The following is an 18,021-nucleotide window of genomic DNA, read 5'->3' on the forward strand; positions in this document are numbered from 1 at the left end:
TCGCGCAGCTCAGCCAGCTTGCGACCTTGCCCCAGGCCCTACAAACTGAAATGTGCCTTCCTGAAAACTGAGAAGAAAGGCAGATCTTATACACGCCTCCATCTATCATTCCAATGTGCTCTGAGAAACAAGAGTGAGCGCAGAGGGGAGAGTCCCCCCAGCAAGGCTCCGTAATCATTACTGCCTGCTTTGAAAAAACAAGACACACTGGTAACAGGAAGAACCCAGTCCCACAGAGACATTCAAATATGGTCCCAGGACCTGCCAGGTACCCGTGGCCCCGACTCGAGTCCTGCATCATCTCTCAGCACCTGACCACACAGCGAGTGCCTGCTATTCACAACTGCCCAGCACCACTACAACTCATCAGCTTGGTTTTGCACAGCTGAACCAATAATGGTATACAGGTGAGTCAAACAGGAATTTGAAGGCTCACTTATGGGCTGTAAGTGGGTTAAAGCAGAGTCAGCCCCATGCAGTTAGTGAAAACAGTTTGTTAATGGGTCTCCCACCACACATCATGATTGAAAAAGAATAAAAAATAGCACAGCAAACAAATTCAATTACCCATGAACAACGTGGGAAATATGACTTTTTCTTGCCTAATAAAAAAAAGGAAAAAACATTAAACAGTAATGCAAATACTATTTTCATACCGTGCCCTAAAATTAGTGTATGCCCACCTACCTACACATAGCCCAAAAGAAATCTGACTGGCTTACAAAATTAGGCTAAGTGATACATAGAAAACTAAATAAATGCTATGAAGAAAAAAAGAATATTTTTGAGATAATATAAATGACTATACTACACAGAATTTGTATCTTTTCAGATGAGTGATATTAAGGGCTCCTAGTGGTTGGAAGAAGCAGAGCAACACCTGGAAAGCAGGTCCAGCGAGCCATATTTTAGGAACTTGCAGAGGTGATCACAGACTAGATAAAAATCCTGATTCCAAGAGGCCCTCAAATAACCAGAACTTACAGAATATTTTCAAGTCCTATAAAGTAAATGTAATAATACGGTACACTGCTTTATGTAGCAAGGCCTCACTGCGCCTGACACACATGCGCACTCACACACAAACTGGCCTTAACCTCCCAAACAATGCTCCTCCAGGACCCTAGGAGGCCGGTAAAGCTGGTGCCAGTGCTCCAGACACTGCCCAGGAGCGAGAGATAGAGCAGGCACATTCTAGAGCCCAGACTTCAAAATGAAGGGCTTTTCTCACACTGAAACTGCAAGCTGCAGTCTGTAAGAACTGGCATTTCTTCTTTTAACCTGACATTTAATCATGGAGCAGAGAGAACATCTCTCTCACAATCCTGGATCACTGGTTCCTAATCGCTCACCTGCCTGCCCGGTCGCCCCTAACTGCCCCCCCCCCCCACCGCCCCACGGCCGGCCTGATCACCCCTCACTGCCTCTGCATGCTGACCTGATCACCCCTAACTTACCCCCCTGCCGTCCTGGTTGCCCTGACTGCCCCTCGCCGCCGGCCTGGTCGCTCCTAACTTCCCTCCCCGCCTCCCGCCAACCTGGTCACCCCTTACTGCCCCCGTGCTGCCAGCCAGGTCACCCCCAACTGCCTCCCCTGCTGGCCTAGTTGCCCCTCACGGCTCCCCCCGCGGCCTGGTCGCCTCATGGAGCCTACTGTTCAGTCATTTGGTCGTCCATCACTAAACCGCCTGCCGGCCTGGTCACCCCCAACTGCCCCCCGCACTGGCCTAGTCGCCCCTCACTGCCCCCCTGCCAGCCTAATCGCCCCTAACAGCCCCCCGTGCTGGCCTAGTCACCCCAAGTGCACCCCACACCAGCCTGGTTGCCCCTAACTGCCCCCCCACCATCCAGGTCGCCTCTTACTGCCCCCCCACCGCTGGCCTGGTGGCCCCCAACTGCCCCCCTCTGCCGGCCTGGTCACCCCTAACTGCCCCCCCTGCCCGCCTAGTTGCCCCAACTGCCCTCCCTGCCAGCCTAGTCACCCCCAATTGCCACCCCCCCCTGCCGGCCTGGTCGCCCCATGCAGCCTGCTGTTCAGTCATTTGGTCGTCCCTCACTAATCCCCCTGCCGGCCTGGTCATAGGCAGCCATCTTGTGAGGGCGTGAGGGTTAATTTGCATATTACCTCTTTGTTACATGGGATAGGTCTGCAGGAAGAAAGGTCAGAGGTAAAAAGCCAGGTGGGTCAGAAGGAAGCCAGAATCAAAGTAAAGCAGCAAGGAAGTAAGAACACAGCAAAACCCCACAAAAGAGAGCTATAGGAATATGGCAACTAGACAAATGCAACTCAAGCAACAGGTTAATATTTGAGTGTGTATAAGCAACCTATTTGTCATATAAACTAAACACTTGAGGAAAGACCAACCCACAAAAGCATACTGAATTCTTAATAGAAATAATAGTTAAAAATGTGTCCTATTTAAACCAAAACTAAATATCCTCTGCAACTTTCTATGGAGCGGTACACTTCCAGGTGCAGTGCAGGAATAAAGCCTGCACGGCGTCCAGGATGCTTCCCAGAGGGCGGAGGTGGGGCTCCACACAGTGCCCAGGGCCCAGGCCTGGTTCCAGGTCACCTGAAGCCTCTGCATCTACCTAAGAATGGGTTCGCCTCCGGGCAACCACTGCTCTGCATCAGGGGTCAAATGGAAGCCAGTCTCTAACGAAGACCGGAGCAGCGAGCCTGAACTGACTGTTATTCCTCCTTCGTCATGACTGTTCTAAGGACTTTCTACATGCAAAGCTATTTGTCAACCAACCTGTTTCTGGTCCATGCCTATTCTCACGTCATAAGGTGCCCAAGGAAAGAAACATGATTCCAGGTAGAGACTAATAACTACTCTACCGGAGGTAATTACAGGTTACAGAAAAAAAATAATTAGGCACCCCTAAACTATCCCTGTATTGTTTGGGGCAAATGGCAATTTAATGTCAAATACTTATTTATTCCACTTATCATTATTGTATAAAAATGAGCATTCCTCAAGGTTGCCTGAAACTCCTAAACCTGAGGAAAATTAATTTTACACTTACTCCCCCTGAGGAATCCCAATGGTTAAAATAAAGTTCTGATTTATGTATTGGTATTTTAGAATGCTCTCCTTAAAGAAATATGTATACATGAAGGTAGAATCTCTCAGGCCCTCCGGAAAAATGCCACAGTTACATAGGAAAGCAGAACATACAAGCTCCTTTAAGAAATTGGTAAAATTTCTAGAGTTGTATCTGTGTTGCTTTCACAGGACAAGAATGAGCAGCCTCTACGACTCAAAGCAGAGACAGTGCCAAGGGATGGCGCTGCCTCAGTCGTTGTTCTAATAACAGCTACCTTGGGTAACGTGGTCAGCATCCCCAGACCACAGGTCTTAACTATTTAACTAGTTCCCTAAATTAAGGCACACCCATAAAAGAGTATAACCATGCAATGTTTTTGTTTTTTAAATTGAGGTAGAGTAGTATGTACTGACATGAAAAGATACTGGCAATATAAATCATATAGGCATGTTAAAGAATATCTGAAGTACAATCTCATAAATCTTAAAAGCTTATAGAAGATACATACATATGATTGTAAATGACTAGAAATAACTGTAAGAATGTAAAAATAGTGTGAAAACAAAAAAACATTTACTTTTATTTTATGTACTTCTGCACCAATTGAAATTTTTTTGCATTTAAGATATATCACACCCTAGCTGGTTTGGCTCAGTGGATAGAGCGTCGCCTGCGTATTAAAGGGTCCTGGGTTTGATTTCAATCAAGGGCACATGCCCAGTTGCAGGCTTGATCCCCAGTGGGGGGCGTGCAGGAGGCAGCCAATCAATGATTCTCTCTCATCATTGATGTTTCTCTCTCTCCTTCCCTCTCCCTTCCTCTCTGAAATTAAAAAAAAGGATGTATCATGGCTTCAATCCTAACACAATTTTTTTAATTTCTCAATTCCCTAAAAACCATCTTCACATCATACAAAATTTGTATCTCCTAAACTATATTTGATCCAGTGGTTTTATATTTTTCTAAAATCTTCAGGCAGAACGTTCGTTACAGAGTTTGCATGTATACATAACTAGTGTTCTCTTCTACCCTTAACAAATACTGGGGTGGGGGGGTGTGCAAAAGTAGGTTTACAGTTGTGAATATGCAAAACCGTTTGTTCTTATTATTATTATTGTCCATACAACTGTAAACCTACTTTTGCCCCATTCTTTACTTGCCAGAAAAGTCTATGAGCCTGTAAGTGCCTTGAGAACAAGGACTATATCACGGGCAGAGCCTAGCACGGCTGCCTTCCAAGAGTCTGCTTCCAGGACAGATGCTCAGAGTCAGGGTTCCCAGGGCAACAGACTCCATGGGGACAGAAGACAGCAACAGATTTCATGTCCTGTGAGGTCTGAATGGTAACAGGCTTCAGGTAGATTTATCAAACTGAGTTTATCTTTTCAAAGCTTCAGTAAGCTCACTTAATAACGTGTAACTTTAATACTTGAAATTATTTAAAACTTCCAAAACTTACCCTTTGTCGAAGAAAGACGTATGCCCTGATCTAGAGAACTTTGTGCCGTTGCTATTCATCACCCCGCAGTTAACATTCCCTGAAATATAGGATTTTCGTGATGCTTGGTCCTTTGCAAAATTCCTGCAAGCTGCTAATTTGGATTCTAAAGCCTACAAAAGAAAGAAGGAATGATTTGGTTGTCAAAACAGTAGCTGCACATAAAAATCTGCATTTCAAACCATTTCTATTTTGAGACTCAAACTTTACTCTCTCCGTGGATACTGGTGGCTACTTAAGCCAGAATCAATCACCTTTCTGGCAGACAAAGGAAATGTTCATGCTGACTCCCTTTCTAATGAGCTCAGAACATTTTACTTATCCCTCTCACTGTTCCGAGGGATACAAATATCCGCACTCACATAAGAAAAATGTGGCACAAGCAAACCAAGACAGACCCCAGGTCTCTTGACCCCATCCATTATGTCTTTCTGAGTTTTGTTAGTTGGCTAGTTAGAGGTGGATGAGTATGGAGGAGGGCTCTTTTGGGAGCAAATGCATAAAGAATGCAAAAATATCATGAGAATTTTTTAAAGCAGCCAATTATTTCTACAGCATTTCAGTTTAGTTATTTCTAATGCATTAAAATGGATAAGAGCATTTACAACACTTCACATGACGTTAAAGACTATTCCTACTTCTTAGAACACAGTGTAAATGTCTGATACCCTTTTTCTATAATTAAATAATTCACCGGAAAATGACACCAGACCTTTAGAGCATTTACCTCTAAATTGGGTGCCTTTCTTGGCACCTGGTACTTGCCAGGCTCTACAAACAGACGACATGAAGAGAACAGGACTTCCTCATCTATTTCCATCACACACAGATATCACCAACTCCCCCTTCCCCATAGACACTCTGACCAACTCAAACCCCTCTCCCTGACAAAAAAAAAGGAGGAGGGCAAAAAACAGTCCATTCCTATTATCCATGACACTAAGGAATTAGGAATGCATAAGTAAATTAAATCCACAGATAACATATGCACTTTAAAAATCCTCCCCCCATAATTTCAATACAAGCTGTTAAGAAACAGAAATGAAAACAAACGTCTTCTATCCTCCTTTCCTATAACAAAAGTACAATGACCTATAAAATAAGAACAAACAGAAGAGAGGCAGTGACCGTGTGGGGTAAGCTTTACATAAGCATTATTTCAGCAGCTTGTTAATGTACACACACAGTAACACCGAGAGCCACTAAGCTCCTGTGTCCAAGACATAAAGATGACAAGGCTAGAAGGAATGGGATCCAAAGCACAGGGACAAAATTAGCCAGGAGCACGAATATGACACTTTTACCACTGAAATAGGAAGAAGAGCTACAAACAGAGGTAACAGAATAATAAAAGAAAAGGAGAAAACAAAACTTCAAGTCAGATGGCCTTGATTTCTCAGTGGAAGAGGATGCAAGCGTGGGGATGCGGCTTCCGAGTAGTTCTAGTCAGTGGACAAAAGAATATTCATAGAAGCACGCCAGGAGCTGGCGGATAAGCAGACCAAAGTTTTATGACATCTTGGGAGACTGGTAAACAGGTAAACCATGCAAGGACTCCAAGTTCAACTTTAATGCACCATTTCTGAATAGTTTATTTATGGCACTAAAACAAAATAAACAAGAACAAAGAAAGATGACAACTTGGGGTCCAGAAATAGACAGTGCTGATCCAATAGCATATAATGAAGAGAAAGTCAAGGACGACGGTGGTGCAGCAGCCCTATAAGCCTATCAGAGCTTTCAGCAAAGAGTGAGGGTAAGAAGCCGGAAGGTATGAGATACTGCAAAGAGTGCATTTTTTTCTATCTATAACAATAAAGGGTAATTAGGAAGACTAGAAAAAAAGAAAAAGGCATACAGGTGAGCTCTCACATGATACAAAAAAATCTGATATGATTCTGAGTAAGTGATAAAGAACAAAATGCTTGAACCATCTGTTGAACAATATGAATAAAATAACCCAAAAGCCAGCTGTCCTCTATGATTATACAGTAGCACACATGGGCATGATACTATAGATGCTATTGACTAATTTTCAATCTTCAGAACTAACCAATGGAGAGTAAAAGAAGGTACAAAGAGACACAGACACACACAGACACACACACACACACACACACACAATAAGGAGTTGCAATATAATCTAATAAATTCAGAAATAGAGGTTTTATATTTAAAATTACAAAAAACACTAACAACAAAAAATAAAAATTGCGAGAATGTGAGTTAAAGTCCTCATCTTGTTGCTTAAAATTGGTTAGTCAAGATACAGAAAAATAAAACATTATTTTATCAAGTTACAGAGGTAAATACCATAACTCTTACAACAAATTGGATAAAAATGATTATCTTAAAAGTAAGAAAAAACTGTGTACTGTATGAATGATTTAAGCACATTACTATTTATAGCAACTTTAAATTGCAGTTTAGAGTGAATCTGATGGTTAAAATAATTCCATAAGCTAGAAAAGGTAAACATAGGACCCTGTATCTTGGCCTCCCATTTCTTCTTCAAAGAAAGTATAATGCAACTTCTACTTTTTTCAGAAAGTGTCTTACACACAAAAAATAAGTAAAGGCATGGTGGATAGTGGGAAGTTTCAGGGGTAGATTACTGAAAAGAGAGGTTCAAGTCACTGAGGGAAATAAGAAAAGCTTAAATCCACACAATCATATTATTGTTTCCAGTGATCTGAATGAAGGAAAGAAGTCACATTTCTTGATTGATCCAGACTGCAGGTCTCCTCCATGGCCAAAAACACCATGCTCAACAGTAACAGAGGAAACCATCTGTGGGATCGCATATGAACAGGAACAAAGTTAAAGCAAGAGAGTGCTGAAAAACACACAACTGAGTACTACTCTCTTGATAAGGTCCAAGAGTATTATACAGAGTAAAAAAACTGAATTAGCACCTGGCCTGTATGGCTCAGTGGTTGAGCATCAACCTATGAACCAGGAGGTCACAGTTCAAGTCCCAGTCAGGGCACATGCCCCAGTGTGGGGCATGCAGGAGGCAGCCGATCAATGTTTCGCTCTCACACTGATGTTTCCCTTCCTACCTCTTTAAAAATCAATTTTTAAAAAGCTTAATTTAAAGGGAAAAAAAGGACATACAGCAGGAAGTATTTTAGGAAAAAGTGGAGGACTCACTGTCCTTTAGAAACAGGCCTGGGGAACATGCAGAGTTCTCAGTGGAAGCTTAGGAGGTCAGCACGCTGGGCCTCCTGCAGAGACACCAGCAAGCCCACGCCCTGGAGGTGAGTACCTGGACCAGCCTCAGCTGATCACCGGATGCTTCTGCTTTTCAGTTTAATTACCACAGGGAGGTATCCTTTTTTCTTCCCTGACTTCACATTCAGAAATAATTCAATACCTTTGCAATCGAAACACCTAGTGATAAATAATTGACTACTTACCCCTACTTTCCGTAAGAGATCCCCCACAATGTTTAGTGCTGATATCCTAGCTGAAGGAGTCAGTGGACTGGTACCAAAACCGTTTGGTATAGCTACAGAAAAATAAAACACAAGTGTTTCTACATGCAATTTGGGTTTTGTTGCTATGCAAAATAGTATACCCTCAATGTAAAAAAATCAATATATATTCCAAACTACAGATAAAGTGGAGATTCCATAAACATGTTTAACAGTTCTACAACTGATGAGTATTTAGATTACATCCGATTTTACATCACTACAAATAATGCTAAAAGGACGTATAGCCTTAAAACATCCAGATGAGTATTTCTGAAGAAGAGATTCCTAAAAATAGAACTGCTGGGTCAGAGGATATGCTATGCCCATTTCTTTCACCTTAACAGTTACTGACTGCCAAAATGCTCACCAAGAAGATTATGTCAATATCAGCAATGTGTACGGTGGTGTCGTCAATAATATTAGACATCTTTTTATGCCAATTTGATAGTCATTTTGTTTTAATTTTTATTTCCTTAGTAACTAATCATTTGAATCTCTTCCGGAATTATCTGCCTATCCTTTGCATTTTTTTCCTACTAGATTGTCTTTCCTTTAACCAATTTGCAAGGGAACAATAATTATATTCACCCTTTCTCTTTTATGTTGTATTTCTCAGAGTGACATTTATCTTTTTTTTTTTAATATATTTTTATTAATTTCAGAGAGGAAGGGAGGAGGAGAGAGAGATAGAAACATCAATGATGAGAGAGAATCATCGATCAGCTGCCTCCTGCACGCCCCACACTGGGGATCGAGCCTGCAACTCAGGCACGTGCCCCTGACCAGTATCAAACCTGGGACCCTTCAGTCTTCAGTCCAACACTCTATCCACCGAGCCAACTGGCCAGGGCTGACATTTATCTTTTAAGCTTTATGTTTTGGGGAGGAAGCCTTTGGCTCCCTCACCTCAATATTATAAAAAATGTTCCCCATATTTTCTCCTAATTGCTTTCCTAAAAATTTTTTTGCCCTTAGATCACTTATCAAATATTTACATATTTCCCCTCCAAATGGATAGCCAATTAGTGAAAAAGTACTAAAATAGTTTTAGCACTTGAAATAGTACTAAAACCATATACTGAATTCCCTAACTCCATTAAATTATTAGTCCACTCTGCCAGAAAGATGCTGCTTCGGTTATTATAGTATTAAAATAAATTTTGGTATCTTGAAGGGCAAAGTCTCTTCTTGTTAGTAAACTATTTCAAACTTTTCTTGGCTATTCTTTTTTTAAAAAAATATATTTTTATTGATTTCAGAGAAGAAGGGAGAGGAAGAGAGTGATAGAAACATCAATGATGAGAGAGAATCATCGATCAGCTGCCTTCTGCAGGCCCCACACTTGGGACTGAGCCCGCAACCCAGGCATGTGTCCCACCGGGAATCGAACCATGACCTCCAGACTCATAGGTCCAGGCTCAACTATTGAGCCACGCCGGCTGGGCTCTTGGCTAGTCTTACACATTTACTCTTCAAGAGTAACTTTAAAATCAACTTGACAACTTAAAAAAAAATCCTAAGACTCTTATTAAAAATTTAAATTATTGATTGATTTAGGGAGAATAGATATTACAACAAAATTAAGTCTTTCCATTCAGAATCATAGTATTGAGCATGCTATTCATGCTCTTCTTCCATGCCCTTCAGCAAAGATTTCCAATTATGCATCTTTCTCCAATTTATTTTTGACATAAATAGCATAATGGTTAAGAGCTCTTGAGTGGAACTGCTAGATACAAATCCATCTCGTCATTTGATACCTGTGTGACCTTGAGTAACTTACCCATATGCAAAAGAAGCTAATAATTAACTTACCTCATAAAGTTGTTGTGAAGTTTAAACTAGTTAACATGCTTTTAAAATGCCTAGCACAGTATTTAATAAATGTTAACTATTATTTTTTGTTTTCTAGAGTGCTGGTCAGCCTGTAAAATGCTTTTGCAGCTGCGGCTGTTGTTTACCATTCTGTCCTTTATAATGTAATCTCACTGACAGTAGGGACTTGTCTTATTCACCACTATACTCCCAGAATCTAGAATGTGTGGCACATAATAGGTGCTCAATTGATATAAATAAACTACTAGACTCCTTGGCAGGGATTTCTGAATCTCAGCTTTCCCTATTCTCCTCAAATTTTGTACTTTAGGTATTATATCTGTGCTTTAATGATAAACTGTATTAAGTGCTTTTGGGAAACGGGCATTGTATCAATGCAATGCAATTAAAAACAGACCATTTCAGCCCCTAGCTGGTTTGGCTCAGTGAATAGAGCATAGGCCTGCAGACTGAAGAGTCCTGGGTTTGAATCTGGTCAAGGGCACATGCCCAGGCCGTGGGCTCAATCCCCAGTAAGGGTTGCAGGAGGCAACCGATCAATGGTTCTCTCTCATAACTGATGTTTCTATCGCTCTTTCCCTTCCTCTCTGAAATCAATAAAAATATTTTTTTAAAAGACCAGTTCACAGAGATGTTCTTCAACCTTGTCACTGATTTATCTAACCTCCTGCTTCTACTAGTATGTCTGTGCTGATCTCCTTGTCACAAAACTGCCATGATCCACTATATAGCAGCTTTTAGGTGAGTTTACACTGTCAGTTCCAGTCTAAAAGTGTGTCTATTTGGACAAGATTACAGCCTTTGGGTTGACCTATCTTAATTCTGTGCCAGAGTAAGCTCTATGTCCTACTGTCACTCCCCTACCCCAAGTTCTCACATGAAAAATCTAATGAGCTGTAAAAGAATGTACACCTCCCTCTGGGTGTTACCTTGATTTCAGCTCCTGATTATTCTGATTAGTACTCAAATAAAAAGTTTTCAGAATTCATCTGCATAATTCAAATGAGTAAAAGCAAACCTTTGTTAATTTTCAAATGTCAGTAATTCTGAGGGCCTCAAATACACAAGCACTATTCTGAAAAATGAACAGTGAAAGCTTTTGAGGACTGCTACAACCTATATACTACTGGGTCTATGTCCTCAGCAAGACACTCAACACATACTAGTACAATTAGTAACACCTTTTGACTATTCAGCATTTTCACGTACCCTATCTAATTTCAACTCAAGAACAGGTGAATTATCTATTCAAGGGCTACTGAGCACTTGGAATGTGACTTATACAACCAAAAACTGATTTTTAAATTTTAATTCATATTAAATTAGTAAAAACTTAAATTTAGTCACATGTGGCTAGTGGCTACTGTATTGGACAGCACAGATATAGAGAGCTTACTACACTAATTGCCCAGACAGAAAATCTTATATCACTAAAAGATATAATCCTGTATTTAAAGAAGGGGTAGGAAGATCCCTCCATAGGGGAGTAGGAGTAGCTGAAATATGATCTGCAAGCTGCAAAAAACTAAATCTGAACTGAGAGCATCAGGGTTCTATTCTAGTGGCTACTAAATGGCTTTTCTACTTATCAGGATTAAAAACCACATTGGCTGATGGCAAAAGGAATATTCTCTATGCACCACTCAACAGTTCCTCTGAATGTCGCTTATGACATCCAGCATTCAGCTACAGAGGCAGGTAAGAGACTGGACGTGCCCATCCAAGCCAATGGTACTCGAGTCTGGTAACTTGAGTCTCTATATATCCCATGTACAATTCTCAAATGTTAGCATAAAGGCGTCTAGTCTACCCACGATATGTTAAGTGGCAAAAGCAAGAAATAAAACTAGACTTAAATATGATCCCCAAAGAATGTGTGTAATGAGGTAGGCACAAACACAAATAAGCATACACAAAATAAGAAAAAATCAAAGTGTTAAGAGTAGTTAACTTTAAACGGTAAGATTACAGATGGTTTTTCTTTTTTCTTTTCTGTTTTTAAAATCTTCTGCATGAACATATATTACTGCTACAATAAAAAAATAAACTTCCTTTAAAAACTTTCCAACTTTTCAAAATCTCAATTTATTAAGTGGCTTGTCTTAAACCTAGCCAGCATTCTCATTGTTTCCTATGGCTGAGTGGCTTAGGAAAATAATTCCTTCTTCTTCACACAGATTTAACCAACTTTTAAACTGAAATTTTGCTTAAACTTTAGCAACTACTGCTTCATCAGCAAATCCTCTAAGTTGATAATCTACCATAGTTTTAAAAAGCAGACCTAGCCCATGTGGCTCAATGGTATGAGCATCGTACTCACATCTAAGGGTTGCAGGTTCGATTCCCGGTCAAGGAGATATACCTGAGTAGCAGGTTCAATCCCTGGCCCCAAGTTGAGCCTAGCGGGAGGCAACCAATGAGAGGCAACCAAACGATGTCTCTCATCTCCCTCCCTCCTTCCCCCTTCCCTTCCACTCTCTCTAAAAAATTAATGGAAAAAATACCCTCAGGTGAAGAGTAACAACAAAAGAAAGAATAGCAAGAAACAAAAGAAAAGACATTACAAACCTTTTGGTGAAGGAAAACTGTTCTCTGTTCCTTTGCCGACAGGAGTTGCTGGCAAAGAAAGTGACGCCTGGACAGCAGAGTCCATCTTTTCACAATCTAGAGTTGGAGAACTGGGAGCCGACTTTCTGGTTACTTCCTGTTGTCTTTCCCGAACTGCTAGTTCTTGTCTTAAATCTGAAAAATGTAGCAAAGGTAGTAATACTCATTAGAAAAAGCAAATACGTAAAGCAAAGTCATCTAAAATGATAAATAAAGACTTTCTTCCTAAATTATTATTTCTCAAATATAAATTTCCTTTTTAACAATTATTTCTAGGGGGATAAACATGACAATCCTACAGTCTAAATGACCTTTCTTTTATAATACTTATTTTTAAAAAAAATTTTGAGAAAGAGAGATGAAATGAGAAAGGGAGGAGGAGGGAGAGAGAGTGAAAGAAAGAAAGGAGAGAAACATCAATTCTTGTATGTGCCTTGACTGGGGATCAAACCCACAACCTTGGCATATTGGGATAATATGCTAACCCAGTGGTCGGCAAACTGCGGTTCGCAAGCCACATGTGGCTCTTTGGCCCCTTGAGTGTGGCTCTTCCACAAAATACCACGTGCGGGTGCACACGTACAGTGGGATTGAAACTTCATGGCCCATGCGCAGAAGTCGGTTTTAGGCCTGGGCGAGTCTATTTTGAAAAAGTACTGTTGATATTTGGCTCTGTTGACTAATGAGTTTGCCGACCACTGCGCTAACCAAATGCACCATCTGGCCAGGGTTAAATGATGTTTTAGAATTGAAAAATGCTGTAACTTAAGAAAACTGTTATTTATGCCCATATGCAAAAAAGGAATAGAACAGGCAACCAATCAATGTTTCTTTCTTTTTCTCTCTCCTTTCCTCTCTAAGCATGTCCTCAGGTGAGGACTAGAAAAAACATATATATGACACAAAATTATCGTTTGCTTTTATTTTGAAACTAGAGACCTGATGCATGAAAATCATGCAAGGGCTCAGCCCTCACAGCCCCGGCTTCGTCCGGAAGGATGTCCAGAAGGTCGTTCCGCTGTTCAGTCTCATCAGCATATTAGCTCTTTATTACATAGGATGATGTAGTTTGGGGATCATTGCAAAAATCAATAAAGTGCATTTTTATAATTTTAAATGGGCTGGTATTGTTCATTGTCACTATGACATATTTTGTTTTAGAAAGGAAGTAGTCAAAATAGTTGCAATTTTTTCTTGTATTCAAAGTTGAATTTTCAACTCAAAATTAATATCTTCTTTTCCAGTTAGCAACAGACCTACAAAATACTTTTTATGTTAAAAAAAGGATACAAAGGCCGAAACCGGTTTGGCTCAGTGGATAGAGCGTCGGCCTGCGGACTGAAAGGTCCCAGGTTCGATTCCGGTCAAGGGCACGTACCTGGGTTGCGGGCACATCCCCAGTAGGAGATGTGCTGGAGGCAGCTGATCGATGTTTCTCTCTCATCGATGTTTCTGACTCTCTATCTCTCTCCCTTCCTCTCTGTAAAAAATCAATAAAATATATTAAAAAAAAAAAAAAAGATACAAAGTCATCCCACTTCTGGATACAAATCCAAACGAATTCAAACCAAGATCTCACAGACACACTTGCACATCCATGTTCAATGCAGCAGTATTCACAGTAGCCAAGAGGTGGAAGCAACCAAGTGTCCAGCCACAGATAAATGGATCAGAAAGTGCAGTATACATACACAGGAATATTATTAAGCCTTATAACAAAAGGAAATTTTATCACATGCCACAACATGGATGAATCTTTAGAATACTATGCAAAGTGAAAAAAGCAATCACAAAAGGCAAACACTGTGTGATTTCACTTATATGAAGTATCTGAAGTAGTCACACTCATAACTAGCAACTGAAAGAGAAATGTGATCGCCAGGGGCTGGGGAAAAGGGAAATGGGGAGTTGTTGTTCAATGAGTATAGTCTCAATTGTACAACATAGAAAAAATCCTAGCCATCTGTTGCATAACAATGTGAATATAGTTAACACTACTGAACTGTACACTTAAAAATGGTTAAGATGGTAAATTTTAGCCCTGGCCATTGTGGATCAGTGGATTGGAGTATCTGTCTGTACACCAAAAAGTCCAGGGTTTGATTCCCAGTCAAGGCACATGTCTACATTCCAAGTTGGATTCCTGTCAGGGAGAGCTCGGGAGGCAGCACATCAATGTTTCTCTCTCTCTCTCCCTCTCTGTCCCTTTCTCTAAAAATATATATGTAAATTTTACATGTTCTGACCACAATTATCTATAATAATAAAAGGGTAATATGCTAATTAGACCAGATGTCATTCCAGATGAAGCCCAGAGGGAAGCCGGTGCCGGCAGCTGGGGGAAGGAAGGCCTACTCTTGCACGATTTTCGTGCATTGGGCCTCTAGTAAACAAATAAATAAGAGTTAATATTTTATAATTATATAAATTATGAGAAGTTCTTCAGATGAAGTTCTTAAAAAAAAGAGCATGTAAAACTAGTTTTAAACATTAGATCAAATGTTTCATAAGTAGTAATCAAAGAATTACAAAGCCTAGCTGGTTTGGCTCAGTGAATAGAGTGTCAACCTGCAGACTGAAGGGTCCTGGGTTTGATTCCGGTCAAGGGCACATGCCCTGGTTATGGGCTCAATCCCCAATCAGGGGCATGCAGGAGACAGCCAATCAATGATTCTCTCTCATCATTGATGTTTCTATCTCTCTCTCCCTCTCCCTTCCTCTCTGAAATTAATAAAAATGTATTTTTTTAAAATAAAAGAATTACAAATTGTTTAAAAATTAGATAACAGCTTTCAACTTTGCAATGGGTTTTTAAATAATTTTTAATCTATTTTTACTATTCACAATGCTAATTAACAGTGTGAGAAGAACACTCTCAATCACTGCCATAGGGGGTATAAACATAGCAATTATCTAAAAAGTAATTTAGCCGTAACCGCTTTGGCTCAGTGGATAGAGCGCCGGCCTGCGGACTCAAGGGTCCCAGGTTCAATTCCGGTCAAGGGCATGTACCTTGGTTGCGGGTACATCCCCAGTAGGGAGTGTGCAGGAGGCAGCTGATCGATGCTTCTCTCTCATCAATGTTTCTAACTCTCTATCCCTCTCCCTTCCTCTCTAAAAAATAAAAAAAATTTTTTTTAAAAAAAAAGTAATTTAGCAGTGTCTTTTATGACCATTAAAACATTTATATGCTTTGCCACTTTTAAGAATCTATTCCAGGCCTGACTGGTTTGACTCAGTGGATAGAGCGTCGGCCTGCGGACTCAAGAGTCCCATGTTCGATTCTGGTCAAGGGCATGTACCTTGGTTGCGGGCACATCCCCAGTAGGGAGTGTGCAGAAGGCAGCTGATCGATGTTTCTCTCTCACTGATGTTTCTAACTCTCTATCCCTCTCCCTTCCTCTCTGTAAAAAATCAATAAAATATATTTTTTAAAAAAAGGAATCTATTCCAAAGAAATTATCAAAGATATTCCTAAATATTAAGAACAAAAATCCTATTCACAGCACTATTTATAGCAAGAAATTAATCACCAATAATGAAGAATCCATCAAATAAAATATATATAATAAACATTATACATTATTAAAACCTGTTTTAAAAGATGTTTTAATGGCATGAATTATATTCGCTATATTAAGGAGTGAAAAAAGGGGAGGACAGAAAAAAATACATATGTATATATTGTGTGGTTCTTATTATATATATATGTATATGTATGTATATAAATAAATATATATGTGTGTGTGTATACATATACATATACATATACACTCATGGAAAAGACTGGAAAGAAACACACCAAATTGCTAGTAGGTTCTCTCAAGATAAATGGATTGGCATTGATTTTTATTTTCTTCTTTGTAATATTTCACATATTACAATGCATTTTAAAAAGAGGGGGAGGGAAGGAGAATTTTAAAGTATATATGTATTCATTAGACATGCAATATATAAACAGCAATGTACACGTTATTATATGCATAACAAAATTATTTAGGTAGAAGAAAAACCCAAACTAAGCAAGCAGTATATGCACAGCGGTAGTGATTAAGGCTTTGGAAAACAGACCATGGTCTGAATCCCAACTGACAAGTTATAAGACTCTGGACAAATGCAAACTCTCTGTGCCTCAATTTTATGACCTATAATATAGGGATGATAATACCAACCTGCCTCCTAGAGTTAATGATGTAGGTATTAAGTAAGTTAAGATTAAAAGTTCTTAGCATAGTGTCTGATAAAGTACATAAATCTATAGCTTTAACAAGTTGATCCTGAAGCTAGCTTCGAACTCTGGCTTAGGGACAGCAGAATTTCATTTAAGTTATAAATTTTACCTCTTGCTTCATCCTTTAACCTCTGAACAGAGACCAATAAAGATTCCTTTTCATCAAGTTCACTTTCTAAAAATGCATTCCGTTCAATGGCCTGATTTAGCCTTTGTTCAAAGTCTTCCAGTGAAACTATTGTTGCCCTAAAAAAAAAAAATTAGAACCCATGAATTAAATAAATAATGTGAAATAGGTAATACAAAAGGAAACTGTCAGTTTATCTCATATCATTTCCTGACCTAGAAAGCCTGGCCCAGTTGAAAGACAATGATCTCACTCCTTCTGATCTCTGGTGGCATTTAGAGTTTCTGCTATCATTTAAGGCCATTAAATATATTCTTTTCTCTTAAATTCCCATCTAAATTCCTTAAAGTTCTCCCCACTGGATTTTTAAACACAATACAATCAAGTTCAGGAAAACTTTGCAGTAGTTTTAGAATACGTAAGAATTAACTAAAAGTTTGTTTAAAACACAAAGTCCCAGGTCCCACTCCATTTACATTCTTCCTACCAATCCTTTTCTTCTTCCTGCACTTCTCATCTTACTCCTTTATTCAACAAACATTAACATGTATCTACTATGTGTCCACTACCTGCTATGTGCTTACCTGCTAGATATAAAATTCCCTACCCTCATCAGAACTCATAATGCAATGTCCAATTTTATCATATCCTGTCAACTGTCCAAATATCTCTCAGTTCCATTTGCTCTCCTTCAATCTTCTGCCCCCGTTCAATACTCCATCCAATACCTGGATTACTCCTAAATGGTAGTGATGAGAGGTCTTTACATCTCCTCCTCTCTATTCCAATTCCTCAGTACTATCTGCTGACATCATGGTCTAAAACAGTATTCCTTTGTTTAAAAAATTATTAAAGAGGCCCCCATTGCCTACAGAATGACATCAAACATTGCACACAAGGTTCTTCACAACCTGGCCTCAACCACCTTCCAGCCTCATGTTGTTCAGCCATGTCTCTATATATTTCAAAGTGAAATATTAATACCTCACACACTTTCCTGCCTCTCTGACTCTGCATCTCTCTCTTCACCTGGTTAACTTCTATTTCTCCTTGTACGTTCTGCTTCCCCAACTCTCCCAGGGTAACTTCAGCTGCTCCCTGCTCTATGCCCTGGAACGACTTGTACACTCTTTCTACTAGATAATTTATCATATCAAACCTCCACACCTGTTATACCCAAGGGCAGTAG

At 39.8% G+C, this 18,021-nt stretch overlaps 1 protein-coding gene across 3 annotated transcripts in view; it reads right to left on the reverse strand.

The window, feature by feature from the left end:
* The window catches only part of NDEL1 (nudE neurodevelopment protein 1 like 1), a 55,396-nt gene that overhangs the window by 17,743 nt on the left and 19,632 nt on the right, over positions 1 to 18,021 (reverse strand). For all 3 annotated transcript variants that reach the window (XM_081109005.1, XM_081109004.1, XM_081109003.1), the window contains exons 5-8: positions 16,815 to 16,951; positions 12,436 to 12,609; positions 7,972 to 8,063; positions 4,514 to 4,665 (exon numbers count right to left, since the gene is read on the reverse strand). In XM_081109005.1, the coding sequence (XP_080965131.1) occupies positions 4,514 to 4,665; positions 7,972 to 8,063; positions 12,436 to 12,609; positions 16,815 to 16,951 (555 nt within the window). The remainder of the gene's footprint in view (positions 1 to 4,513; positions 4,666 to 7,971; positions 8,064 to 12,435; positions 12,610 to 16,814; positions 16,952 to 18,021) is intronic.

Source organism: Myotis nattereri (genome assembly GCF_964212035.1).
Source record: "Myotis nattereri genome assembly, chromosome: 16".
Taxonomy (NCBI): domain Eukaryota; kingdom Metazoa; phylum Chordata; class Mammalia; order Chiroptera; family Vespertilionidae; genus Myotis; species Myotis nattereri.